Source organism: Nanorana parkeri, unplaced genomic scaffold, assembly GCF_000935625.1.
Source record: "Nanorana parkeri isolate BGI_ZX_2015 unplaced genomic scaffold, ASM93562v1 scaffold120, whole genome shotgun sequence".
In the NCBI taxonomy this organism is placed as follows: Eukaryota; Metazoa; Chordata; class Amphibia; order Anura; family Dicroglossidae; genus Nanorana; species Nanorana parkeri.
In genome coordinates, this window is record NW_017306388.1 from 1,991,023 (window position 1) to 2,018,642 (window position 27,620).

At 42.9% G+C, this 27,620-nt stretch overlaps 1 protein-coding gene and 1 long non-coding RNA gene across 2 annotated transcripts; both read right to left on the minus strand.

Annotated features, from left to right (window-relative positions):
* Window positions 1-5,317: 5,317 nt before the first annotated feature.
* Window positions 5,318-6,495, minus strand: LOC108784610. The gene is made up of 3 exons (XR_001941078.1): window positions 6,365-6,495; window positions 5,899-6,020; window positions 5,318-5,432 (listed from the first exon to the last, which is right to left on the minus strand). It is a non-coding gene; the product is annotated as an uncharacterized LOC108784610 (long non-coding RNA).
* Window positions 6,496-6,497: 2 nt separating this feature from the next.
* On the minus strand, window positions 6,498-25,994 carry LOC108784589 (matrin-3-like; the record flags this gene model as incomplete). Its single annotated transcript, XM_018553440.1, has 12 exons — window positions 24,953-25,994; window positions 23,122-23,183; window positions 21,253-21,279; window positions 18,938-19,062; window positions 18,580-18,623; window positions 16,146-16,271; window positions 14,712-14,837; window positions 14,051-14,242; window positions 12,196-12,327; window positions 9,587-9,627; window positions 7,323-7,668; window positions 6,498-6,650 (listed from the first exon to the last, which is right to left on the minus strand). Coding segments are annotated over exons 1-12 (2,232 nt in total), but the record flags the coding sequence as incomplete, so codon positions are not given.
* Window positions 25,995-27,620: the final 1,626 nt, after the last annotated feature.

Sequence of the window (27,620 nt, forward strand, 5' to 3'; positions counted from 1 at the left end):
AGCCCTCCAGTCTCAGGTGGGCTGTGCAATACCCTTTGGTTGGCTCTGCAGGATCCATAGGGCACTCTGCAGCCTGCAAAGCCCCCCTGAGATCCTGCAGGGTTTCTGGGGGGCTTTGCAGGATCCGTGGGCGCTCTACAGATCCTGCACAGCAGCCCTGAGATCCTGCAGGGTCTCCGGTGGGCAGAGCCCATTACAGATGCTGCACAGCCCCCGAGACTGCAGGGCCTCAGGGGGGCTGTGCAGGGTCGCAGATGGGCTCTGACCACCGTAGACCTTGCAGAGATCACCACAGATCCTGCAAAGCCTCCCTGCACAGCCCCCCTGAGGCAGTGTCAGTGGGGCTCTGCAAGGTCTATGGTGGGCAAAGCCCACCACAGATCCTGCAGGGCCTCAAAGCGCGGGGGGGGGGGGGGCTTTGCAGGATCTGTGGTGGCCTCTGCGGGGTCTGTGGTGGGCTCTGCAGCATTTCAGGGGGGCTTGGCAGCCCGAGACCCTGCAGAGCTAATAGCGTAACATGTCAAAAGCTGGATACATTGTGTGCACTGTATTCAGCGACTGACAGGTTACGCAAAAGGTATTAAACAGGAAGGGGTGGGCCCGAATTTTGTCTCGCTTAGGGCAGCCCCAAACCGTAATACACCACTGCACATTCCATTACATGCGGTGTGCACGCATTTACATGCAGCAGCTGTCACCTGATCATTAACTTGAATGGGTGACAGCTGCCACTTGTAAGCATTCCTGCTGCAGGAACCCCTAACCAGACCTAAACTTAAGATATGAATAGGGCCTTATTGTGTGTATTAGTGTCCCTAGTACCAAACTGGATATAGTTACATTTCATTTTAAAGTATGAAATTTGGCGCGCGGCACCCATGGAAGAAAAAAAAAATTGTTGAATGGCCCCCGAGTGAATTAAGTTTGACACCCCTGGTCTACACGTTTGCAAAGCTGAAATTGACTTACTATACAGAGCACTTGTGCTCCTGAAGTTTTAGGCTCTAAGCAAATGCCATTGGCTTGGCATTTAAAAAAACAAATGACAATTAGATCAAGCATACAGATCAAGAGGAACACTGTGCAACATCTATACATGACTTTTCCGTGTAGATCACTGGCAAAGTGCATAGCCTGGCTGCCTGCTCCTGGTCGCTCTGTTGCTGCAAGGACGGACACAGCACAGAGAGAGGGAAGAAGGACATTGATTGGCTGCTGGGGGATGTAGTAGACCTGAGCTATGGAAGGCTGTGTGGACTACACCTCCCAGAGCTGGGGGGAAGAGCGCATCAGGCTGTGCTTGGATGGAAGAGTAGGAGCCATGAGGCTGGTAGACCGCAGACCGAGCTCTTGCTGGGAAGGACAGAAGCTGCTACAGGAGAGACTTGCTTGTGGGTGCAGCTGCAGGTGAGCCAGGAGACTGAGTCTGCAGTGGGAAGTTGCAGGGGCTGAGTGCTCACAGCTGCTAAGAACAGACTGACTGCATGGAACTGCTGTGGCAGAGAAAAATAGGTCAGAGCCCCAAAGAACACTGTCCAGATGATGCAGAGGACTAAGGACTCTAGGAAAGGAGTACCCCCCAACACCAGTTTAAAAAGGTGTGTATGTGGCATTAGCCCTTTTGCCTCCAGAGTAAAGATGGGGATCTTGACAGCTGGTGCCCAAGGGAGTTCTCACCAGAAAACAAACTTTGCACTCGTTAGCTTGTTCAAGGCATGTGAGAATCCCAGAGATGCACCTATTTTTGTCCCTTTCTCGGTAACTGTCTCTCTGCTCCTGTCTTTCTTGCCCTCTACAGCCCCTGCTGCATCTCACAAATAGTTGATTGTTTGGCCCAATTTGTTTTCGGTTCGCAATTTACTATTTTGTGCCATAGTTTAACCAATCCTTTTTGTGCAGGGCTTCCGAGTGTTAACAAAGCCCACTCAACATTACTGGCGTGTTACAAAGCTCTGGGTCACTTCAGAGCAGACCCCAGCTGGGAGAAGACAGGAGGACCCATCTTCTTAGATCATAGTGCTACAAATGATACGGTGCAGCTTCAACCAAAGAAAAAAAAAATGGCAACTGTTGTCACATTCTTAAACTAGGACAGGAAAGGTGCACATAGGTAGACCAGTAAACTAAACGGTGCAAATTTCCCCACCACTAAATCCAGCTTGTCAGCACAAAAGGCCTGATTAAATCCTTTCAGCATTTAGATAATAAAAAGTTGGGCTGTCTCTTTTGCACGCCACATTTCTCTTCAGTTTGGAAAGCTTTTGTATTTGATAGTCCTTGAAATCTTCTCTTCACATTTGAAATGGAGAATTGCTTAATTCAATCAATCAGTGTTAAGCTGTTGTCCTGTGAGCCGACTATCAGGCAAGCGTTTGGGCCAAACTTGTCTGCTGATTTTGTTGTGTTGTGGCTTTGGGTCTTTCACGCCTCTGACGCAGTTTCCAAGTGTCTTCTGATAGTGTAATAAGTGTACTCACTGATAGCTTGGCTTTCTTTGAAAGTTCTTCAAAGGAAAGACCTACACTTTTAAAAGGTTATAATGTTTTGTCCGTCTTCCTTTGTCAATTGCCTTTCATTTTCAGAGCAATATGTTCCTGCAGTACAATAGTGTCCAAATATTGCTTCAGAGGGTGTATTAACAATCTGTTCCAGCATGGCTTTTATACAGAGGGCTTGTGACCATCAACAAAAGATGGGACACCTGTAGGAATTGTTGGCATACATTTTAAGGCTCAATTTACTTGCATTGCTGCAGAACTACCGAGGTGTTAACTAGGGATGCACAGATACCGTTTTTCGGTATCAAGTACTGATATTTATATTTCGGTACTCACCAAGTACCGATACTTCCGGTAGCATAGTCAGCTTCCTGGGCAATATGGAAGCCAGGCAGCGTGTCATTACCCAGCGCTCTGCTTCTTGATTGCCCGGCTCGATGCTGGTTGGCCGGAAAGTCAGCTTTCCAGCCGATTGGCATCGAGGCCAGCCAAAACAGATCTGACAATATGGTGACACGACCCCCACCCTGCAGGAACCTCATTTCCACTCACATAGATTATTAGCAGCAGTCATTACCATTCCAGTCCCTTAGCCAGCGGGGCAGACACCGGGCAGACTGGTATGGTAATGACTGTTGCTAAGGATCTATTTGAGGGGAATTAAGTGCCTGCAGGGTGGGGGTCGTGCTGCCATATTATCAGATTTGTTTGCCCGGCTTGATACTGATTGGCTGGGAAGCCGGCTTCCCGGCCAATCAGCATGGAGCCAGCTTCCAGGCTCCACGTTCCCTCACGGCAGTGCCGGTCAGAGGAAATCTCCCTCTGGCCGAAGTTCCAGCATCAGGAAAGGTATCGGAGCATTTGGGCGAGTACAAATACTAAAATCTACATTATTTTTCAGTTGTTAACCTAAACTATTTTTTTTTTACATCCACCAGTTTACCGCTTACTTTTGTACCATTTCAGGTTATTCAATGAACACAGTAAAATGCACAACCAAATAAACACATACAAATTTTCAACAGAACAATTCAGGACACATAATAAACCATAGGAAAAAAATATTACCTTTTATTCAGGTTAGCTGAATACACATTTTTACATTTGAATAATATCACTCAAATTATAGAAAATTGATTTGCTCTGGAGAAGGGTATGAAATAGATGTCGGGCAATTGAACACATCACAGAAAGCACTTTGTCTCCTTGGACACCTACACAGTAACTGAGGCATGCAGATAGCATAAGGGGTAATGCAGGGCTGGTCTGCAGTTTGCTAGTGTGCAGTCCTGATGGTGGAAGTAGAACCTGAAGTTGAATTACCTCCGGTGTTCCCCAAAGGACAAAAAAATAAAATAAATAAATAAAATCAAGCAGGTGTTACACTGTGTTCCTCAATGGACAAAAGAAATATTGAAGTGGGTGTTACACTTAAACTAGCCCAACGAGCAATCCGAAATTGGAACTAGCACAAAAAGGTTCAAAACTGCAGGCTGATATAATCCAGCCATTTATTACAGGGAAGGGAGAATCGGAAAGGTTATGTTCATTAGTAAAACATCTGGAGCAGATAAAACACTGATTCATGTATTTTTGCCATTTGGGTCAATCTCCCTTCAATGCCAACCACCAGTTAAAGCCTGACTGAGCTGTCAGTTTAAATCCACTAAATATATTCCAGGTTCACCAAACAAAAAGGCTTGCAAAATCTTAGTTCCTTTCTTTAGAACGCAGAGACAGCCTGAGTAGAGAAGCCTGTCCCCATGGCAGAATGCTGCAAATATTCTTACTGTGTGCTTTCTAAAGAAAACAGACTGCACACCTTTTGTTCTGATGCAACTAAAACTCTTTTAGCCAATTAAACGTTAAAATGGGTTTTAAACCCGGATCAAAAGTGCAGTTTCATATTCGCAGACCTGCATAATGGCAGAACTCCAGAAATCATGGGCTGAGCTTGCTTGAATGCTTCGTTTACATGCCTCAAAAACATGGCTTAATAGTTCTTTTTCCCATTCAGGATTTTTCAATTCCGAGGACTTTGCTCTTCAGCCAGCCGGAGACCATGCAAATGTACTCCGATTACTGAAAGCTTTATATTAGTAATACTGTGACTACTGCCGACGGTAAAAGTGTTTTAACTCTAATTAGAAAAGAAAAAAAAAAATTCACACTGAAACACTTACATGTAATCTTTTAGTCTAATCCATGTTCAGTCATTTCCATTTACCACAGAATTTTTTTTGGCTAAGCACAATGTTTTTGCTGTGGCTCTTAGTAGTAGTGTCTATGGAGCATGTGGACTCACCCACCCCAAGGACGAGAGATGCGTCCTGTCTCTCCAACATGCAGAGGTGTCACAAAAAGGGTGGACCTAAAGAACAGTGACCACACCTGCCTCCTCCACAACTGCAGAGTTATAGTTCAGCACATCACTGAATTTATACTTCATCACACTGACATCACATGTGCATGACTAATGTGTGAGTGTGGATGGGAAATTTGGTCCAGCTGCCGGGCACTAGGGAAAGATTGTGTTGACTATCCCAGAAGTTAGGGGGACACGCTGCACCACTAGGACTGAGAAGTACAAAGAATACTAAAATTTACTTCAATTACTTGAAAAAAAAAAGGATGGAATTGAGGAAAACCACATGCACTTACAGAGAGAGCTCCTTTGTAAACAAGGATATTTGTTCAGTTCTTGTTTTTTTCTCATTAAAAACGTCAAAACTATTGAAAAAAAATAGTTAAAATAAAAAAACTGCTACTGAACTTTCATCCCGAAAAACATAAACATAAGCTGTTTAATGGTGTTAAAACATAGAACATTGTGAAAAAAGACCAGGATCATTTTGAAACGAACGAATGCAAAAACGTTATCCCTTCTACTGCTCAATTCTCCTCTGTAGTTTCGGCGGTCTTGGTCAGAAGTTTCTGGAGAAAAAAAAAAAAACATTGAATAAATAATCAGGAGGTAAAAAGAAAAACAAAAAGAACAAAAAACACAAATTGGTCACTCTGGTTGACTATTAAAATAATAAACTAGCAGATTGCCAGCAAAAATATGTCTGGAGAGAACTGTGCATAGCTTTACATCATTAATGCAGGTTATGGTGCTTAGCTTGTGGCAACTCATGGTTCTCTGCTCCCATTATGAGATAGGCCAGTCACAACTGACCGATTACCTCACCAGGCTTTTATGTATTTAAACACATTTTATTCGCGTCAAGCACATTTGTAAAATCATATAGCTGACCTAATAAGGTGTTTTGTGCAGGAGCAGCATGGCTATGGTAAGTTATTAAACTGTCCCCAATGTAAATCTTTTTATCCACCATCTTATATCTATGCCGGCTTGACGAGCTGGATATCTGGGAGAAAGCCTGTCAAAAAAACCTACCTTGAGTTTCTGATAGTGAGCCAGGCTGCTGCAATGTGTAACCTTTGCTACCTCCTCACTTGTGTAGAACAGTGAGCACAGTTTGCAGTAGAATCCAGTCTTGGGAATCACATAATCCACCCCTAAAAAATATTGAAGAAAATGGTTAACTCATATATAGTAAATATTACAGAACAGTCCATCAGCATAAAGTGACTATCAGGTCCAAACATTAGGTTGGCCAATAATAAATTAAATATTGCCTTCATGCCTTAAAGAGCGAGGATCCCAACTTAGTACCAGGCCAAGAACCAGCATGCAGCCCATGGCTAGAAGTCAGATTCCTCTTCAGGCAAAAGCAGGTGAAGCAAGTCAACTAGAATTGGAATACAAATTCTGAGATCTTTCAAATGTGTGTCAAGCACAAGTTGCCATTTGCCTACTAAAGTAAAAGGTAATAGACAAGAGATTAACATCACATACTTACCGACAGGATTGTTAGGCTGGTAGGGCCCAAGCTCATAATCTGTATCCGGTACCGTTAGGCTACTGGTTTCTGTAGCACTCTCGCTGTCTGGAGCACTTTTAACACCTGCAAGGGCATCCTCTGCACTAGTGCTGGCCATTTCGGAGCTCATCGCTGCTTTAGCCTTCTCAGTTCCAGCAGCTTCAGATACATCAGTCTTCATCTTGTGACCTTCCATATCCTCCACGTCCCCAACTTCATCCAGTGTAACAAAGTCTTCCATATTCCCGTGAAATCTCTGTGAGTTCTACAATGAGATGGGCATAGATTAACAACTGACATCTCAGAAAGGCAATGTGTTAAAATCAAAACCATATTAAATGAAGGCCACAAATTTAGGACTACCTAATACACCAACTGCAAACAAGGCAAAGGGATACTATTGTGTAAATATTACATTTTACACAATGTAACATATTTAAAGGAGAACTATGAGGCGAGTGCGTTTCACTCACCCTCATAGTTCTAGCCGACCTATGACAATGAAACCGTCACAGGTCGGCTCAGTAGATCGGGGAGTGAGCGAACACACACCGGCGGTCGCTCACTTCTCGATCCTGTCACGGCAGAGAGCCGTGACAGGGGAGGGACCAGATTCCCCCCTCCTCCAGCGCTGACTGGCGGGGGAGGGTACAGCTGGCTCTGCCTCTAGATAGGCAGAGCCAGCTATCACGCAGCTGGGCGGATCCAGACAATTGTTGGGATCCGTTTCAGCTGCGGTGTCTCAGTATGCTGCCAGCTGTAGCTGGCGGTATACTGAGCTTTGGGTGACGGGAGGACGCTAGTTTGTGTCCTCCCGTTACCCTTTGGAGAACTATGGGGAAAAGCCCTAACCTCATAGTTCTGCTTTAACTACGTCGGCTCCGAAAAAAATAAAAAACCCAAAACTTTAAGAGTAACTAGAAGATGCAAATCATACCTTTTTTTTTCCAACTATAGGAGTTGAAGAAAGCGGTTCTTGGGCCTCGTCTTGGTTTTCACTCATCTCTTTTTGATCCAGATCACCAATATCAGGTACTTCTGCTCCATCTCCTACAGAGCTGCTCGTTTCAAAGAGGGCAGTTGCTTCTTCATCACCAGTTTCATCTGCAAGCTCACATGAGCCAGACACAAGGTCCTTCAGATCAGTCTCTTCAGTGCTTGGGTCATTATCTTCTGTGGTGACAACTTGGGAGGACTTGTCTGCATCGCTGGCCTCCGATTTGTCAGTCTTAACCTGCTTCGGTTTGCTACCATTCTTCCGATCTGGGGAATGAGCTCTCTTCCTGTAAAAAGTGGAATATCAGTTTATACTAGATTTATAAACAAAACATTGATAGAAAAAGCGCAGGGTATTGTATATGTTAAAGGGCATCATTTCTCAAGTTAGTGACTCACTAGGAAGAGAAATATGAAAAAAAAAAATTAATGACCCCACTAAAAACCAAATATAGTCCAAACTAAGTTGTCCAAATGTAGACAGGTCTATTAATTAAAAGACGATCTTTATAATCCCTAAAGAAATGCTAGAAGACATGCCCCTTAAAATATAGGCAAACAATCTTATTCTCCCTTTTGTCTGTTAAAACATACTTTTGAAAGTTTGGTATACATGCAATAAAAATAGAATGTTTTGTAAAATCCTTTTCCTCATGTTCACTGAGAGACAGGAACTCCGACTGCCAGGACGTCCAAAAGCAATACCACCAGGGAAAAGGGTTGACAAAACAAGGGGAACAAGCCCGAGGGCTGTCAGGTGGTGGGGGAGAGACAGAAAACTGGGGACCACCACCTGAAGGACTCAACACAGCGCCCAACACTGGCATGAAAATCCACCTGGTAGTACTTTCTAAAACAGAAGACCTAGTGGAAGCAAGCTGGGAAAAGTTACATGGTGCCAAAAGGAGCAAAAAAGACACAAACCTAGTAGAGTGCACCCCGACAAGAAAGAAAAGGTACAGGAGGGGTTCTTATTAGGATAAGGCCAGCAGTTCAGACACATGCATCAGAGATCACTACAAGAACCACCATATGGTTGGGTGAGAGTAGAGGAGAATGTTTCTGACGGATTCATCTGGTGACCTTTAAAGGGCAGACCGAATTGGATTCAGATCTCACTAAGTCATAGGGAGAGCTACATAGGGAGGCTTCCTGTACAAAGGTCTAAATTACGGAAAGAAAGAAAACTGATGCTAAATAGACTGGAAAGAAACCTGGGCACTTTAAAAAGGGGAGGGCCAAATGCTGGTCCAAACCCAGCTGCAGAAAGCAGAGGATTTGTCCCACTGAGAAACACCTAGGGTGTAAGCCCCAAGACTCACACCAAGTTTTGAATGCCTTCCATGTTAGATAAGACGGTAAGGGAAATAAGCTTTCAAGCTGTTAGCATATTAAGAAACACAAATTCAGAAAATCTCTATGGTGAAGGGAGGCAATGACAGATAAGTTGAACTTCTGGATTCAAATGAAGACTTTCAGAACTACTGATCCAAGATGTGGCAAATGCCCCTTGTGTATGGGAAGGGTGAACAAGTTGGTAGGAAAAACCCATGAAATCAGTCACCAGAAAAGGGGTAATTACATCTGGATTCAAAAGACCCAAGAGGAATCATGGAGGTGTACTAATCTGTGGGGCAACATAGGAAATTGGAGATAAGAAAACCAAGGAGTGAGCTAAACTACAGTTTGACACTTAGGTGAAGGAGGTGGTATTCAGGGCTACAGAGATTAAAAGTGGTCCTCATCCTGGAAAATGAAAGGCCAACAGAGCTGAAGAACACATGCCCACTGTCCTGAAGACAAGTAAAAACTGAGGCATGATGGTTGTGAGTGGTGTTATCCTGTACTGGACAATAATAGCTCGTTGCCAGCGTCCATTTCTCCTGTAGGCCTCAGTTTAACCCACAGTCTAAGAACTCCCATTCCTCAACAGAAAAGAAAAATAACTTGCTCCTGCCCTAAACCCAATGAGTGCCTAACTTCCTATACTGAGCCAACACCTTGCCTCTGCTGCACTGAAATTCCACTGAGCCTACAGTCATAAGCATAATCGCTGGGTGAAAATGAACAAAGGGGGGGGAAGGAACCCAACACACTGTACCTTCCATCTCTAAACAAAGCCACTACGTACAGTTTACCGTTTATGCAAATTTATAACTTAAAAGATCCACTTTTCCACAGTACATACACATTGAAATTACTTACTTGCCCTTCTCTTTTTGTTTTTCAATTGAAGCATTTGGTATCTAGAAAAAAAAAAAAAAAATGAAGACGGAAAAAAACATGGTATCCAGAAAAGTAAAATGTTTGACAAAAAGCGTACATTCCAGTACTGATTGAATTTTAATTACATTAAAGTGGAACTCCGGCCAACTTAATGGTTTGAGCCGGTCAAAATTAAAAATTGCACTTACAAGCAGGTCTCCTACATTCATCATTTTCCCAGCCAAACTACCAGAAAATAATACCCACACCTGTGCCTGAGCTGGTTACCCCTAGATATTATTACTCTTTAATTCAGCTTTAAAACGATGCATATGAAGCTGAAATAAAAACAACTTATTTCCAGTATGGGTGGATAAGTGTGCCCCCTCTAGCAGCATAGGATGCCGATGGGAGCCATGAGCGTGTGCTAAAACTGTATTTTGCAATTTACCGTAAAAAAACTTTCTTGGTGTTCATTAAGGGCCGCACAGAAGTAATTCTTGAGAGAACAGAGTTCTATTTCTGCATACATGAGATGGGACACTAGAAAAAGCATTCAGCCAACCAGATAAAACCCCTCTCACTCCCATCATGCTTCAGTTTTGTGGAAAAGTAATAGGAGCGGGTCATAATTAACCCCATAAAAATTATTTTATGGCAAATCAAAAATCCTGTTTTCCTAATGGTTTATTAACACAGGGTGATTTAGTGAAGACAAATTGGATTTACACATGTAATTTTTAAACACAGCGCCGAGTAACCAACAGGTGGTTTTACAAGAGGAACTACGTGAGCAACACCCTGTGCAATGGCCTTTACCAATCCCAGACCGGTAACTCAGGTTGCTTTAGTTCTAGGCATCAAGCACACTGTCAATAGGGACAGACATAGTGACCATAAGCTTAGGATTGATGTCCAAAGACTGAAACTCATATGCAAACACCTAGAAAGGATCAGGTACACATCGCCCATTGAATGTGCAGAAGCAGCTGCAGGCAAATCAAAAACAGACACTGGAGGAAAGAGGGGAAGAAGTACACTTGTGACCCCAGCATTCTGAGTCTGCTATCATGGGAGAGATTTTTCCCATTAATTCGGACATAGCTGCAGAAAACACCTCCCTAGATGAAGCAGAGGGAGCCAAAGATGACTCCGAGAAGGGTGTGAACTCAAGTAGTGGACAGTGATCCGGGCAATGTGTCAGGACCTTTATAAACACTAGAGGAATGAGCGGGAATCAACTTAGCGGTGGTACACCTCATGGAAGCAATGCGAGTGCACAAACTGGACATCTTTTGGCACAGCACATAGGAGGCCAGGGAGCATGCACAGGACAGTGTCAAGCAGATGCTGTAGGGAGCGCACTGTGCCTGACATGAATGCATCACAGCTCTCCCACTTAATCCCAATGGGGGGGGGTGGGGTACATTAAATTATTGAAGAAACTGTATGAAAAAATGTCTGCTGAATAGAGAGAAGACTTTCATTCTCCTAATACACTAGCACAAAACCGAAGCATGGTGGGAGCAGGAGGGGTTTGTACACTGGCAAACAAAGCTGTTAGCCAGTGTACAAACTTCAATCTGCAGGAAGAAGAAAAAACAGTTTTCAAGAACTACTTGTGTCCCTTAATGACTAGTATAAGCTCTTCTAAACTTAGGGTCCCCACACACTTACGATAATCGTATGATAATCGCGGGAAATCCCGCAATCGTACAATTATCGGAAGGTGTGTGGAAGCCGTGCGACCTCTACTACTGTAAGGTCGCACGACTTTAAACTTACGGACATGTTCGAAAACATGTTTGTGGCATGTCCGTACGATAACAGCCGCACGGGCCGGTGTGCGCAAGCGCACACTGCCCGTTCGGCATTGCGGTCATCGGAAGCCCGCCCCTCAGGGGGCGTGGCCTGCGATCATCGCAAGTACGATCTGCCTATGCAAGATAGGCAGATCGTATGTTTTTTTAAGTACCTTACAACCATCGCAAGACAAAAGTCTTGCAATGGTTGTAAGGTGTGTGCCCAGCCTTACAGGTGAAAATAAATAAAAATCAGTGGATCAAGTATGGCATCTTCCTTCTACAAAGAAACCAGCGTCAATGGCGTGGTTTAGCACAGTGCTTCTTAAAGTGTGGGTCGCGACCCTATATGGGGTCCCGCTCTGAGCCCCCGGCCAGGACCGCCATCACCGCTGGGGAGGAGAGAAGAGGATAGAGACACTAACCGACGCTGGGGGAGAGGGATGAGAAGAGGAGAGAGACACCGACCGACGCTAGGGGAGGGGGGGAGACACCGACCGACGCTAGGGGAGGGGGGAGACACCGACCGACGCTAGGGGAGGGGGGAGACACCGACCGACGCTAGGGGAGGGGGGAGACACCGACCGACCTTGTGGGTAAAGAGGGGAGAGACACCGTCCGACGCTGGGGTCCCTTAAAAATTTCCTCGACCAAAAAGGGGTCACGAGTGGAGAAAGTTTAAGGCCTGGTTTAGCACATAATTCATAGGAAAGAAGCACCTGCTTCAGTTTCCAAGCTTATAGGCTCCAGTGCTGTAGAACAGTGAGCAGAAAGTGTCAGTGTTTTGTTTCAAAAGTACATACTTACTCTTAGTACAAGTTTACTGTAACGCTGAGAGAGGCCTACTTTCACATGCTTCCCTTGGAAAAGGAGAGGGGTGTTGTCACAAGAATCTATCATAGTTTGCGCATCTTCTATCCTCTCCATCTCAATAAAAGCCTTAAAAAAAGAGAAACAGCACTATCAATACAACCCTTCTGTAACAAAACTCATGTAATAAACTGTAAGCTTAAGTAAGCAGCTCCATGACAACAATTGACAATAGGTATCAGGGCAACAACAAAAACAAAAAAAGTTAGAAAAAAAAACTTCCCTCACATGCTAAATTGTACTTATACAAAAAAAAAAAAAAAAAAAGATATACTTTCTGTAACTTTTTTCTTTATGTCCACTGAGGGACACAGTGGTTCCTGGAATTCATAACTTCTGCTTAAGGCTGGGTTCACACCTAGGCGTATTGAATATGGCCGTCTGTCGCGCGTTTTTTTACCGCGATTCGTGGTGCGACAAACGCGCGTTTCCGAGGGCTACTTGGCTGTATCCCAATGGAAACGCCCAACAAAAACGGCCCAAAGAAGTACATGTACTTGATTGAGCGTAGGCCGTTTTGTAGGGCGTTTCAGACGGGCGTAAATACGGAAAGGTGTGAACCATACCCATAGAAAACAATGGGATTTTCATGTTTGTACGTTTTGTAGAGCGTTCATAGAGCCTTGAACACACGACAAAACGTAAAGGTGTGAACAGGGCCTAAACTGCCATCTACAGGAGGTTGTGTGGCAAATGTTGAAGCCAGCCTCTATAACCCTGCCTCTCATGTTTTGTAAGCAAGCAGTACAAGAGCTGCCAATAGAGGGGTGGGACCCATGTCCCTCAGGCTTCAAGAAAGATTTTATGGCAAGTACAAAATCTTTTTTGGATCGTCCAGTGGGAAACAACAGAGTTCTTAAACAGTTGTGAAGTCCAAAAACAGTTCAACAAAAGGGGACTGTGCTCAACACTGGCACGTCGCATCTAGAGGGGGTTTGCAGCTGACAGGACCCGTTGTATTGCTTAACATACAATCTAGGAAATTGACCCCTCCTGACTATAATTCAATAACCATTGAATTCCTAATAACCGGTGTCCCTCAACTGACAATTTTCTTTTACTTCTAAAAGCAAGGATTTGTATTATATAAACAAAAACCACTACTCGCAGTTGCCATAAGGGCTAGTTCACACCAGCCACAGTGCGTCCTGCAAGGTAACGCGTGGCACATCAATGCCTGCAGGCCGGGCAAAAATTTTTTTTTTAAAATAGTGCTTGCAGCATTTTTTTTGGACTGGACCGCAGGCATTGATGTGCCTTCTATTCCCGTGCGGCCGATCGCATTGGAGGGCACGGCTACAGTGCCATTGAGTTAAATGCACCGCCACATCCCCTCACAACAAAGTAAGCTGGCCGCAATGCGATCCAGTGCGTTCCGGCCAGAATCGGCCTGGAACGCACTGTGGCTGCTCTGAACTAGCCCTAAAGCTACTGCCTCAAAAAACTTTGCCCGGAGACTAACATGGTACCAGCATGCTACTAGTGAATATCAAATAAAGCTAGAATTTTCAAAATGGGGTTCCACAAAGGCAGCCTACATATTTCCTCAGAACAGGTTTACTTAAAGGAAGCCACCTTTGTGCTGCAAACTGCCAATTGATGGGTGTTTGAGCAAACTAGGGCAAGCAGACCGAACACCAATCAATGCTTGACAGGGAATCTTTACACTATTTAGTTAAAAATGGAGCACCCTACAAAAGGTTTCTAAGATCAATTTTTGCCATTCAATGGGGTAGTGAAATCAAATCACAAACATGTGTACAATGTGAATAAAAGGCCAACATGTACATACCTGATTTCTCATTCTCATCAGTATGTAGGTCTTCACTTTTCCGTAGGTCTCAGCCAGCTTTATAACTGCGTTGTCAGTATAGCCAGATTTCGGAAGGTTAGAAAGGTGTACAACACGGCCAATTTCATCCTTCTCTCCTGATCTCCCATTTGATTTCGCCTCTGGTTTTTCTTCAGCTTTCCCTTCAGGTTTCTAATATTTAAATTGGAAGAAAAAAAAAAAAAAAAAAAAAAAAAAAAAAAAAAATATAAAAATGACATGCATTTTTTTTAAAGAATATGACATGCACTTTTTTTAATGTTGAAAGCAAAAGTGGGAAAGATCTGTCCAATCCTCCTGTAGGATGTAACAGTCTGAGGTGAGCCAGGACCTTGGGCAAAGAGATATTGCTTTTGAAGTCTCAAAAACATTTAAGCAGACACAGTACACTCAGAAATTATATGTGCACATTTTTAGGTAGATAACCGCTTCCCAAACCTAAAATACCAATTAGATACACCAATTCCGTCAATCAATAAACACAAGGACATAGATACACTATGGTTGATCAGTGTTTTCACCCAAGATATAACTGGAAAATGTGGGAATCTTGGAGGAAAAAACATTAAGGGAACCCAACTTGTTTAACCACAACGATTAGTTGAAAACAATTAACACGCACCTTAATCCGCTTATATTTTTGTGACATGTGTACTTGAACTGGTTTTCCAAACACAAGAGCTGGATTATTACTGTAGTAATCAACAATAGCATGAGCCTCCGATGGAATGGACATTTCAATAAAAGCCTGTTTAAAAGAAAGAATTTTAAAACATTAAAGAAAACAAATGCACTAATGCTTGATGTCTCAATAGAAAGACTGCATATACTTTTCATGCCAAAAGTTCTGGGAGATGTACAAAAGCAATAGCTGTGACCTGTGGTACACATTCAACAAATCACACAGTAAACGAGAAGGGGGTGCAGAATCTGAACTGTAGGATGCGTCCGAGCTCTGGCATGAGGCTATCTGTGGTATTCATAATTGTGTGACCAGGCAGCCCGAGGTCATAGTTATCAGGTCAATAATTCACAGTGCAGTGTGAAAATTAATGCATTTTGTATGGACAAAGCCCAAGGAAGGGGAACACATTCCGCATTTAGTTGCTATACAATCGCATTCATTGTGAAAACGAGAAAATGCATGTACTGTAATCCTTTAAAACCACTGAAAGTACAGTATAATAACCAATCTACCAGAAATCCAGTGAGCTTCTAACTTCCTGTGCACTAAAATTCTAATCAATGATGCCAGTTGTGCCCTGATGGACTCCAGAATACATTAAGAGGAGGCATAAAAAATAAAAAGCTTATACGAGTTTTAATTACTTTTTTTTTTCAAGTATAGAATCAATTTTTTGATGCTCATTTTGATGTGCACACTAAAATACTCCTTATTTTATTTTTGGTTTGTGCTTTTGTATGTTTATGGGATATAGTGTTTGAAAGCAATTTCTCCTCACAGGACTTTAAGATTTTTCTGTTTTAAATTAATTACTCTATTCTACTCTCCACAACATATAGGGATGTGCTCTGTATTCCAGCAGAAGAGTAGGTGGGCACAACAGATAGCACTGCTTAGAATTCAGTGCAGCAGAGTGCACAGAAAGTACTCCCCGGATTAAAAGCAGATTAAAATGTTTTTTTCTGTGCCTAAAGTATGTTAAAAAGGAATAAAATTGTGAAATGTGCAGGTATAAGATGTACTTATGTTTGCCACAGACAAACTTTAAAAACCAACAGCCAAAAGTGGTATTAAAAATACTGCATGGTAGTTAGCAAGGTGAAATATACCAGATCTCATCTCTTGAGAACTTCAATGTAGAGATATCACAATCAGAATTCCAAGGCATGAATGTGCCACTACCATCTTAAAGCTAAAATCGGGGTTCATATTTTACATTCTACATTGAGAACCAACAGGGAAATCTAGCTGCAAGACACAGCGACACCTTCATTTTAGCCTTATACAGAGGGCGAGACACAGACGGGAAAGTCGAACTACTGGGAGTACGAGATTTAGGGACTCGTCCACCCAAAGCAGAAACAGCCATACCTCGTTCTTTTTGTTCAGAATAAAACAGGTGGCAACTGTTCCAAAGGGCTTAGCGAGTTTCAGAAGCTGGAACCTCAGGTTCTTTCCTCGTTCAAACTCCATGATATGAACAACCCTGCCACCGCCCTAAATAAGAAAAAATAAAAAAAAGTTGAATTAAAAATCACATCACAAAAGCAATTACAAAGCCACAGGCCCCAAAACTACCCAATATTAACTGCTCCGCCCGTTGTGAAAAAATAGCCGGACGGCAAAAATCACACGGACAGGTTACCGTAATTAGACTGCTTTTTTTCTGCACGCACGGGCGGAAAAAGACCCGACCGCTGTGCACAGCCGTTACCGGCTGTTTGACATACAAACGATCGGCAGCTCTATAGCCTGCCGATCGCTTGTATGTTGTGACTGTGCGTCCCTCCTCCTGCACCCTCACCTTCAATCCCGGGATCCGCTATCCTATCTGCGGCCCGGGAGGGTGTCAGGAGGAAGATGGGAGGGAGATTTCCTCCTTGCTGATCTCCCTCAGTAGTGTGATTGCGGAAGTGATGTGCGAGGGCCTGTTCACACCATATGCATCGCGTTCCGGCCAGAACGCACTGCATCGCGGCCGGCTCACTTTTTTGCCGGGCAGGAGGGGGCGTGGCGGGCCATTGAAGTGAATGGTGCCGTAGCCATGCCCTATTAGCAGCACTATTTTGGCGCCGTAGCCACGCCCTATAAAGCACTATTTTAACAGCACCAGACCGCAGGCACGATGTGCCCTGCAATCCCGTGCGGACGATCGCATTGCGGCCGGAGGGCGTGGCTGCGGCGCCATTCACCTCAGTGGCCCCCACGAAATACTGAGCCGGCCGCGATGTAGTGTGTTCCGGTCTGAACGCACCGCATATGGTGTGAACAGGCCCTAATACATCACTTCCGTATTCACCAGTCAGTCCTCTAGCTGCTATAGCCAGAGAGAAGCTGATGAAGCAGATCTCTGCTTCATCAGCTTCTTCGTGGGTCCACAGGTGACATTAGGGGTCTTAGAGACCCCAAATGTCTCCTTAAAGAGGACCTGTCAGTGTGCCTTTCCTATTATATAGGGGGATTATTATCCCCCTATGTGATAGCAATGACAAAGTGTAAAAAAAAACCCCCCCCACAATTTTTAAGGCCCCCACGTTTACACACAAACACGCGTCAGATGCACAAGCGTGCAAAAATGACAATTGCGCTACACATGTTACATATCGCCGCAAACATCAGAGAGCACTAATTTTAGGGCCATCAATCACTGATGACACTAAACTGACGAGCAGTAAAAGCTTTTAAAGCGTCGCCTAAGGCCAATTTTGGGTATTGTAGTTTTTTGAAGTTTTGCGGGCATGTGCAATTTTAGGGCTTGACATGTTTGGTGTCTTTATCTGACGTGACCCCGTCTTTTTTATATTTTACCAAAAAATTGGGTAATAAATGTTTTATAAATTTAATATAGGGGAAAGTCCCCACACCCCGGTTAATCTTCCTTACTATAGTAAAAAATTAAACCCCCCAGTGGCGATTAAATACCACCAAAAGAAAGCTCTATCTGTCCCTAAAAAATGGTATAAAAGTAATTTCAGTACAGCATTGCATGACGGAATAAATGTCAAAGTACCGCAGCGCTGAATACTGAAAAATGGACAGGAAGGGGGTTTAACATCGCTAATTCAAGTGGTTAAAAAAAAAAAAAAAAAAACACACCCAAGAAATATCACTGACAGAAATGTGATAGTGGCCTTACAATCAAGGATCAACAAGGACTGAAGTCAGAAACTTAGCTTAAAGTGAACGTGCATACACCTATAGTTTGTGAATGATTATGCTGTGCAGTGTGGGATCCCCAAATGATCCAAATTCTCAAAATCAAAGAATACATTCTAGGATGTTTTCCCACAGGGTATTAAACCCCAAAACATAATCATATTAGTATGTGAATGAACAGACACGTGTACAGGAGAGTTACTTGATCTCATCATGCCTTCAAGCGTCGACTGTCAAGTATAAATGGATACATGACTCTTTGCTTTACTGATCAGGCAACCACCACGTCAAGTGGTTCGTGCATAGTTCAAGATGAGCTTAGATTTTCTCTGGCAGTCCAAATGAAAAAATTACATTTGGATAAATTACATTTTAAAAGTTACCTCTGGCTTATTTTAGAGCTCAGCGTAAAATAAAATATACAAAGTGCAAGTGTGTATACATGTATTGATTCATTCCCAAATATGCCGTGAGCCTTGTCACACAAATGGCAAATCACAATTTAGAGTGCTCTACAGAAGCTATGACTGTACATGGGGACGTCCTCAGAATCAGCATAGAAGGAAAGTCAGAGAACAATGTATAGTGGGATGTGAGCAGCTTAATCAAATGATTTCAGATGGAACCCGCTTAAGAAAATTATACAAACCATTTTCCTTGGCATTTGTCTTGGTCCTGGCATATCTTCATGCCCTGTACAATTCAAAGTACAAGCATTACAATAAAGTTGTTTTTTCAGGCAGAGTAAACAAAAAATACCACTAGCTACTTTTGGCACATTATGACTGACCACACTAAAGCTCAAAAACTATACTTTTAAGTGAAGACTGACAGTCTAAGATACATATGTGATATTTTTATATACGGTTACAAGTGTGCAGTAACCAGACCGATTCTCTTTAGTTCCTGGGCTTGCAGTCACTCCAAGCAATGGACTGCAGTGGGTCACAGTATATAACATCACTTAAAAAAATAAATAAGGAATGATTATTCATACTTACACTCACCAGGGTGGCCCCTAAAGTTCCCGTGTCGATCATCAGGACCGCCTCTCATGGGCATTGCTGGAGGAGGAGGTCCCAAAAGTCCAGGGGCTGGATTAGTTGACTGCTGCAACATGTAAGGATCGGCCCTGCAAATATTTTATATGTTATTATCCTAAATTCTGGACATTCGATTGGAGTACAGCACACTGATCAGAAAGACAGAAAATACACAACTTAATGCATCCTTATTACCTGGATAAAATAGCCAGGTTACAGAAAAGCTAAATTAAAGCAGCTTTAGCTGCCTGTACATAGTCTATGTAGTACCCTGGGAACCCCTGAACCCTATAAGCAAACACCAACTTTTCAAATGGAAAAGTCGGACCAAAGTAATTGCTGTTTAAAACATACGCCCCTCTATTGTCTTAAAAGTCTTATAACCAAATGTTCCTCAGAGTACTTCAGTGTCTATAGCCGCCAGGAGTCTGTTTACATTTGTAAAGTCGACTGTCTGCTTTACAATAAAAGTGATTCGCCAGATCGCTTCTCCGGGCCAATAAAAACACCCCACATACGTTTCCAGGACCAGCTTCTTGGGTGTCGGTGGGAAGCAGATCTGTGAATGTTCGTTCGCCGATTTCCTCCACCTAGTATCGGACCAGGAGTGACAAGTATTGCATTCACTTCCGGTCCCATAGATGTCGTTGCTGGGTTTCTGAAGTGCGATCTGCACTTCAATAGCTTATTTCAAGTGTAAAGGTGACATTAGGGGTCTTTGGACCCCCTGCATCAACTTAAAGAGTACCTGCCATCACATGGGGGAATTGTAAGCCACCCTATGTGATAGCAATTAAAGTTAAAAAAAGTTTTTAAAATAGTAGCAAATTAAATTGTTTTTTTTTTAAATCCACCGCGAGTCAAAACGTAAACAGCAATAATTCTTGGGCCAATATTTATGTGCATCTTTAAACTGATGACCTGTAGGGGCTTTTAAAGCTTCATCTATGGACTTTGTCACCATTTTACAGACCTGGGCATGTTGGGTATCCCTTTACTCATTGAAAACATTTTTTTTTTAAAAATAGGTATTTTATTGTGTTTGGGGGCACCACATTTAATTTAAGTGCATTTTTCAATACATTTTGGGGTTTGATAAGTTGCGCTAATATAGTGCAACATAAAAATTTGCAACGGTCACTGTCAGAAAATAAATAATGTTTGGGGGTTTGAAGTAATTTGCAGGCCTGAAATGTGGATTATAACATGGGTGTAAAAAACAAAAAAAGGATTGGGTCATGAAGGGGTTAAAGGTGTACAACCATGGCTTCGGCATTAAAATGTTAAGTTGAGAGAAACAGTCCCCAAATTTCAGTCCCAAGTCTTTTTATAAGGACCGATAACTGAAGGTCCTCAGAAAATCTGGAATCAGCCATGATGCCTGCTGCAACAAAACATTTAAAAGTGTGAATTGGAACACAACAAAGTGGGGTCTTGTCAAATGTGACTGCAAAAGTGGAAATACACTTTAAAGTGACATTAAACTAGAGTTAAATCTTAAAAAACGCATTTAAGTACCTTAACTTTTAACAAAAAATGTTGCTCGTTTGTGCATCACTCGGCTGCAGATCCTCAAATCTCTGAATTGGTGCGGACACTGTACTTCCTTCTGGAGGGTGGATAATTTTGTTCCCCATGATCCCTGTGCTGTAAAGTTGCCACCGCTCCAAGCTCGCTCCTGTGATGGTCAATTTGTATTGAAGGTATAGCCTAACTAAATGTGAGATTGCAATCCATCACAGGAGAGATCTTGGAGCAGAAGGACAATGTAACTATGAATTCTGATTTGAGGATCTACAGCAAAGTGATACCCAAATAAGATAGTTTTGTTAATAGTTAAGGCATTATTAAGATTTAACTCTTGAGTTTAGTGTCAATTTAAATAAAGCCTAGGAGTTGCAGGTTTTTTTTGGGGGGGTTAACTACACATCATCCCTGATGTTCTGGTTAGGGGGTTAACATAGCTTTTTTTCACCTGTCAGGCACAACAAACTGGAAGCTAGCACCGCTAATGTGCAGGCATCTATAGGTCTAAAGGTCAATGCAATCCTTGTGGATACACTAGTTTCCAGCTGCAGGCAGTATACTCAGCCTCAACTTCAGTGCAAGCTGCCCCTTCTGGCTCCAAACACCCCCTCCCCACCCCCATGTCGGCTGTTTAAGGGCACATGACTGTTCAATGGTAGGGGCAGAGCTTAGTGCTAACAGAAGTCAATGACCAATTTAACAATTTAAGTGCCCAGTGTAGGTATGTAGTGCATGGTATCTGTAATACTTACATTCCATGTTCAGCCAATTCTGGATATCTGCATAGAAAAAGTAGACAAGCAAATTTTAACTCAAGAGTAAAAGAAAATGTTAAACAATATATTTTAGGGGTGGAGAAATGAATATGAAATTCAGAAGCCGGCAGGTCCCCCCTTTTAGGAGCCAGCTTCACTGACTAGAAAAAAAAGTCACCAGCTTTATTATTAATCTGAGAGTTGATAAATGACTGTAGAATTTAAAAGCTATAATGTCCAATGTACAAGGGACAGTAGGCACTTTAAAGAGCAAGGGAAAACTTGGAGCGGTAAGATTTCCTTTGGCTCTACAATTTCTTAGCTGCCATCAGGACTCCCAGTTGCTGGTCTAACAGGTGCGTCTCCACCTCGGAATGTAGTAGTATACGAACAGACCGGAAAAGCCAGAGAATTCCAATACTTCAGACTATTGAAATTCACAGCAAATCCAGTATAACAGTGAATCAAAGTGTATAAAGCCGCAAATACCAGCATCACAAACCCCCAACCAGCTACAACCTCACATACTACTCCATGCCTGGAAGTCCTGGGTGTTTTCTTTACAGCTTAAAAGTGACAGGGAAGCTAATGAAAGGCTTCTGGGAGAGGGGGTGTCACAAAGTGAACCTGATGCTTTCTCCTGCATTGGCAAAGCACAGGATTTCTTTATGTTAGGTGCAGCCAGCTTTTTGTCAGTCAAGGGCCACCTAGCACATGCAACTAAAAGTTGCACTGCCTGAGGGCCGGTTCACACCACAATCTCCGCGTTCAAGTACATTTGGCCGCTGGAACACAAGCTGGCTGGCTCCCTGCGTTCAGGGGCGTGGCGGTGCATTGAAGTCAATGGCACCGCAGACTCGCCACCCGCCTGCACCCAGAACGCAGACACTAATGTGTCTGCGTTCCGAGTGATCGCACTGCTGGTGGGGGGCGTGGCTGTGGTGCCATTGACTTAAATGCACCGCCACGCAGAATTTAAAAGCTATAATGTCCAATGTACAAGGGACAGTAGGCACTTTAAAGAGCAAGGGAAAACTTGGAGCGGTAAGATTTCCTTTGGCTCTACAATTTCTTAGCTGCCATCAGGACTCCCAGTTGCTGGTCTAACAGGTGCGTCTCCACCTCGGAATGTAGTAGTATACGAACAGACCGGAAAAGCCAGAGAATTCCAATACTTCAGACTATTGAAATTCACAGCAAATCCAGTATAACAGTGAATCAAAGTGTATAAAGCCGCAAATACCAGCATCACAAACCCCCAACCAGCTACAACCTCACATACTACTCCATGCCTGGAAGTCCTGGGTGTTTTCTTTACAGCTTAAAAGTGACAGGGAAGCTAATGAAAGGCTTCTGGGAGAGGGGGTGTCACAAAGTGAACCTGATGCTTTCTCCTGCATTGGCAAAGCACAGGATTTCTTTATGTTAGGTGCAGCCAGCTTTTTGTCAGTCAAGGGCCACCTAGCACATGCAACTAAAAGTTGCACTGCCTGAGGGCCGGTTCACACCACAATCTCCGCGTTCAAGTACATTTGGCCGCTGGAACACAAGCTGGCTGGCTCCCTGCGTTCAGGGGCGTGGCGGTGCATTGAAGTCAATGGCACCGCAGACTCGCCACCCGCCTGCACCCAGAACGCAGACACTAATGTGTCTGCGTTCCGAGTGATCGCACTGCTGGTGGGGGGCGTGGCTGTGGTGCCATTGACTTAAATGCACCGCCACGCACCCTACCACAGGGAGCCAGTTGCGTTCCAGAGGCCGGACGCACTGGAACGCGGAGTTGGTGGTGTGAACTGGCCCTGAAAGGCACTGATCGCCACAAAGAACTCAAAACAGTTAACACCAATTTTTAAATACTTCACGTACAAGTCGACAAGCAGCAGGCGTTGCTTTCTATGGTATCCTCCATTGATGTGTTCATTCCAGTTCTACAACGAAGAAAACAACAAAACAAACACATGGGCAAGCATTAGTAAAACAATCTTTCCCAGCAACATGAAGAGCCAAATAAATATACTTCAATTACAGCTGAAAACCTTCGTTTTTCCCACGTTGGGTGACCAAATTGTTAAAACCTCTTTAGACTTATTACCGAATGCCACTGACATTAGCCCTTATTTTCGGTTTGTTCAGCTTGACAAGGGAGAGCAAATCTCTCCAACAGTGATAAAAACCCAGCAGCTGACTTCTCCTGCTATTTAAGCCCTAGAAAAAAAAATTATTATTTCCTCTGGCATATGTGCTAAAATACCACTAAGTGAGGTCACCTAATATAAAAATGCTGACTTTTCTTTGGGAAAAAAAAATCCATTTGAAAAGTATCCTTTTTAATGTTACTACACAGGAAACAAGAATACTAAGACAGAACAATATACTTAATCTTCCTGTACACCAAGCTGCAAAAGAACGCATTAGCAGAGGGAAAAGAGAGATTCCCTAATAAAAAGTGTTGTAATAAGCCAAACCTGATCTTTGGCATAGAACAAGGACCTCCTTAACTAGTGGTTGTACAATGTGTATCAGGCTTGAAACAAAACCCAGTACCTGACCAAATAGCATTAGAAGGTGGTCAAATGAACACAGGTTCCTGCTCAACAGGCAGAAGAAATGCCAAGTACAATAGGTGAAGGAATTCATAAAGTATGCCAAGTACAGAGAACAGAGGGTGACACAATGCCCACCCAAGGACAGATAAGACAGTTTGGACATGAGTTACCCTTCTCACCAAACCTTCAAAATCAAACTGGATGAAACTAGGAGTCGGAAAAATTTATGAACCCTTTGAAATATGAAGATATTACCTAAATGTAGAGGTATGGCTTTTAGGAGGTTTTTAAACACAACTGTAAAGTTCCCTTTGTATACCCTCTGTACTTGTCAAGCCTTGAAAGACTTCATCGTTTTAGGAAGAATGGAAAAAGGGCTCAACTAGATTAGCTTATATCTTTGGTTTTAGATGTTCCAAATACACCATTTATAATAAACATAATTTTATACAATGATCGACATCTAGACTCATGTTGGTAGGGGTGAAGATAGCTTGCCAAGAAGGGCACAAATTGAAAGGCTTAAGGTTGAATGAGCTGACCCCATCTCTGTAGGCACCAAAAGTAGTAACAAAAAGGGATACATTTGCACTGTATTTTGTCCAGTCCAATACGGAAGAGCAAGAACTGGCTGAAAGGTTTAAGTGCAAGTAAGCTATAATAGCTCAAGGACAACAAGATTAGCTCAACCAAATGTTGTGTTCAAGGAGATTATGGAATCTGGAGCCTATATTAAATTATAAAACACAAGTGCAGGCCTTACTGTATGTGGCTAAAGACAGGTGGCCAAATTGCATTACTCTTTAGCCAGGCCTGGAGAACCAGCAGATTACTGGGCATAACCGGTTATCACCTATTTCAGATCTGTGTTCAGCTCACTACGTTACGCAAAACCATTCTGGCTTTAAAGTCGTTCTGAATTCCATGACATGTCACTACTGAGGACCTACTGTCACATGAAAATCCCATTAAAATTGTTTGGAATCAAAGCTTTTTTTTGCAGACTAGATGGCAGATTACGAAAGTGTTTTGTGAAAACAAAGCAATCGTAACTATTTAGACAGCCAAGAGAGAGTCATGCCCCATAACTGACATGAACAATTAAAAACTATAGAGACTTCAGAACAAGGGATGAGATGGGTACAACTCACCTTAATAGAATTACAAGGTATATCACACAGAGTACAGAGATGGGGGTAGTCTTTAGGCGCAAGTCCATGGAAATCATCAAAGGTTCTACCGGATGGCATTCTTCTTGACTTTTCAAACATAGATCTTTCCTGTGTCCGCATGTAACTCAAGCGATCATAATCACTTTCAAGCTTACGAAAAGGGGATTCAGATAAGAAGCTGTCATCTCTAAGCCTTTCTCGATCTCTTAACCGTTCATCCATATCCAGCCTCTCTCGATAAGCAAGTTCTCGAGAGCGACTCCCGTGATCACGGTCCACCACAGGATTGAGATTAGACGGGCGATCGTCAAAACTCTCTCGTCTGAAGGGCCTCACGTCATCCCAGTCATCACGTGACGATCTCAGCGTATCGTGAGAAAGTCTCTCTCTCCTTAGCATGTCTAGGTCTTCTGCCCTCCTCCTTTTAAGATGCTCAATAATCTGAGGCAAGTTCTCAGCAGTGATCTTCTCCTCAGGGTAGCGACTCAGCTCATCCAAGTCACTAGAGGAAAGACCAAAGCTGGCCAATATTTTACTGGCCTGATCAGGATCTCTGGATGGTTGAGAAGATGGTGGACCTCTACTACCAAGGCTAAAAATGGATGGCAAGTTTTGAGAAGAGGTGCCAGAGGGCATCATGCCACGGGATCCTTGAGGGCCCAATTTAGAGGCTGGACCTAGGTCCAACAAGCTGGTAAGACGACTAGAGCTTGGGCCTAATCGACCAAAGCCGGATGATAAAGGCTGATTACTCGAGAAAGGGCCCATTCTGGATGCATCACGTCTGTGTTTATCAGGCATATCTCTGCTCAGGGATGAATGAGGAAACTTAGACATTATGGGACTATGCTTTTGGATTCCCAAAAAGGAAAGCAAAGTAAGCAAGAACAAGGATTAAGTCCTGCAGCTAGTGTACAAACGCTTGAAAATGTTGCGACTGAGGACACTGATGGATCTTCAAGAACAATGACGCCAAGAAATTCTGTAGAAAAACAAGTAATTTTAGTAAAACACTTAGTTAAAATATCAACATCAAGTTTTGGGCTTGAGTGAAAAACATTAAAAAAAAAACAAAAAACAGTTCAACAAATCTTTCATAAAAGAACCGACATACCACTAGCCAGAGATCCTTTATGGGGGGTGACAGAAAATATCAGAAATTCAAGTTTTATCAGAGCTATACTTCTACTGTTGGATAAAACATTGTTTTTCTATGTCAGATTGATTTACTTGTTACAAACCAGCAGTGAATTTCAAATATTTTTACAAAATCAAATCTCTGAGGAAAAAACAAAACAATAAATCAGAATTACAATTTGCATGTTGCAAACATGACATGTCTATGAATTTAACTCAAGTATTATCGCCTGAACACAGTTTATACAAAAAGGGGCATGGGGGTGGTGGAGGGACAGACTTAGCCAACAATTAAAAAAAAGCACAAATCCATGCATTAACGTGGAATTTTGAATCATTGTTTGAAATATGCCCCTCCAATCCCAGTATAGCTTAGGAGACCACCATGCCAACCAGTCACCGAGATTTGAAGGTAGATATATCAAGATAAAAGCCAACGTGTAGAAATCCCAGAAACGAAGGCCTCAGTACAAGAACAGCCAAATCATCATAGCAAGAACACAAACTGGCCAAATGCGTGACTGGACTATAACGGCAGTTTTGTATGTGCTTGAAATGCATAAAAATCAATTTTAAGATTCAATTTTTTGTAAATTTCCAAAAGGAACCAGTCAGGTTAACCTGGCACCACATCCATAGATATCACCTATTGCAATGTAATGCAAACACAGAAAAAACAGCCGAAACTGAATAAAATCTTGACATTAAACATTCAAGGCCAACTCTGATATAAAGATCAGACCCACTACTCCTCAATATAGAAGTTGAGAATGGCAAAAGCGAGGAAGCTAGATCAAAAACTCATCGGGCTGAACGTTACTACTAGGGCTGCAACCATCTAATAGATTAATGGATGAGAATAGTTGTCAACTATTCTCATTATCGATTAGTTGGTTGAATCCCCTAGCTCTCCCCTCCATTGTGGAAGGAGGGCACAGCAAACGGTGGGAGGTGCAATAGCCAGTCTGCTATTGACTATTGCAGTTTAAAATGGCAAATAGCAGGCTGGGTATTGCACCATCCCTTTACCTGCTGCGTGCAGAAGCTTGCCACTGGCAGCCGCCATTCCCTGGCTAAAGCTATTTAAGCACCATGTGCTTACAATACAATTTTGTTTTTTAGTAAGTCATTTTTGGTTACGGCCTGACAAATTCTGCTGCAGGAGCTGCGTTGCAGTGCCATTCATTTCAATGGACCCCCAATGTGCCTTCCACCCAGTGTGACCACCTGTACTGGAACGCACGGTACCACAATGCAGTGCATTCAGGTGTAGTGTGATTGCAAAAAATTGTGCATGCAATTTTATTCTGAAGTAAACTATGTTTGTAACACTGCATTGGGGTATTTTATTTTAAAGGATGGTATTGAATTTTTATCCAATCGAAAAAAATATCAGTCAACTAATCAGTTAGGAAAATAATTAGTTGCTGCCATACTTACTACAAGCTTAAAAAGGAGGACTATGAGGCGAGCAATTCCCACTCAAATTACTACAAAATGGGTTCCTTTT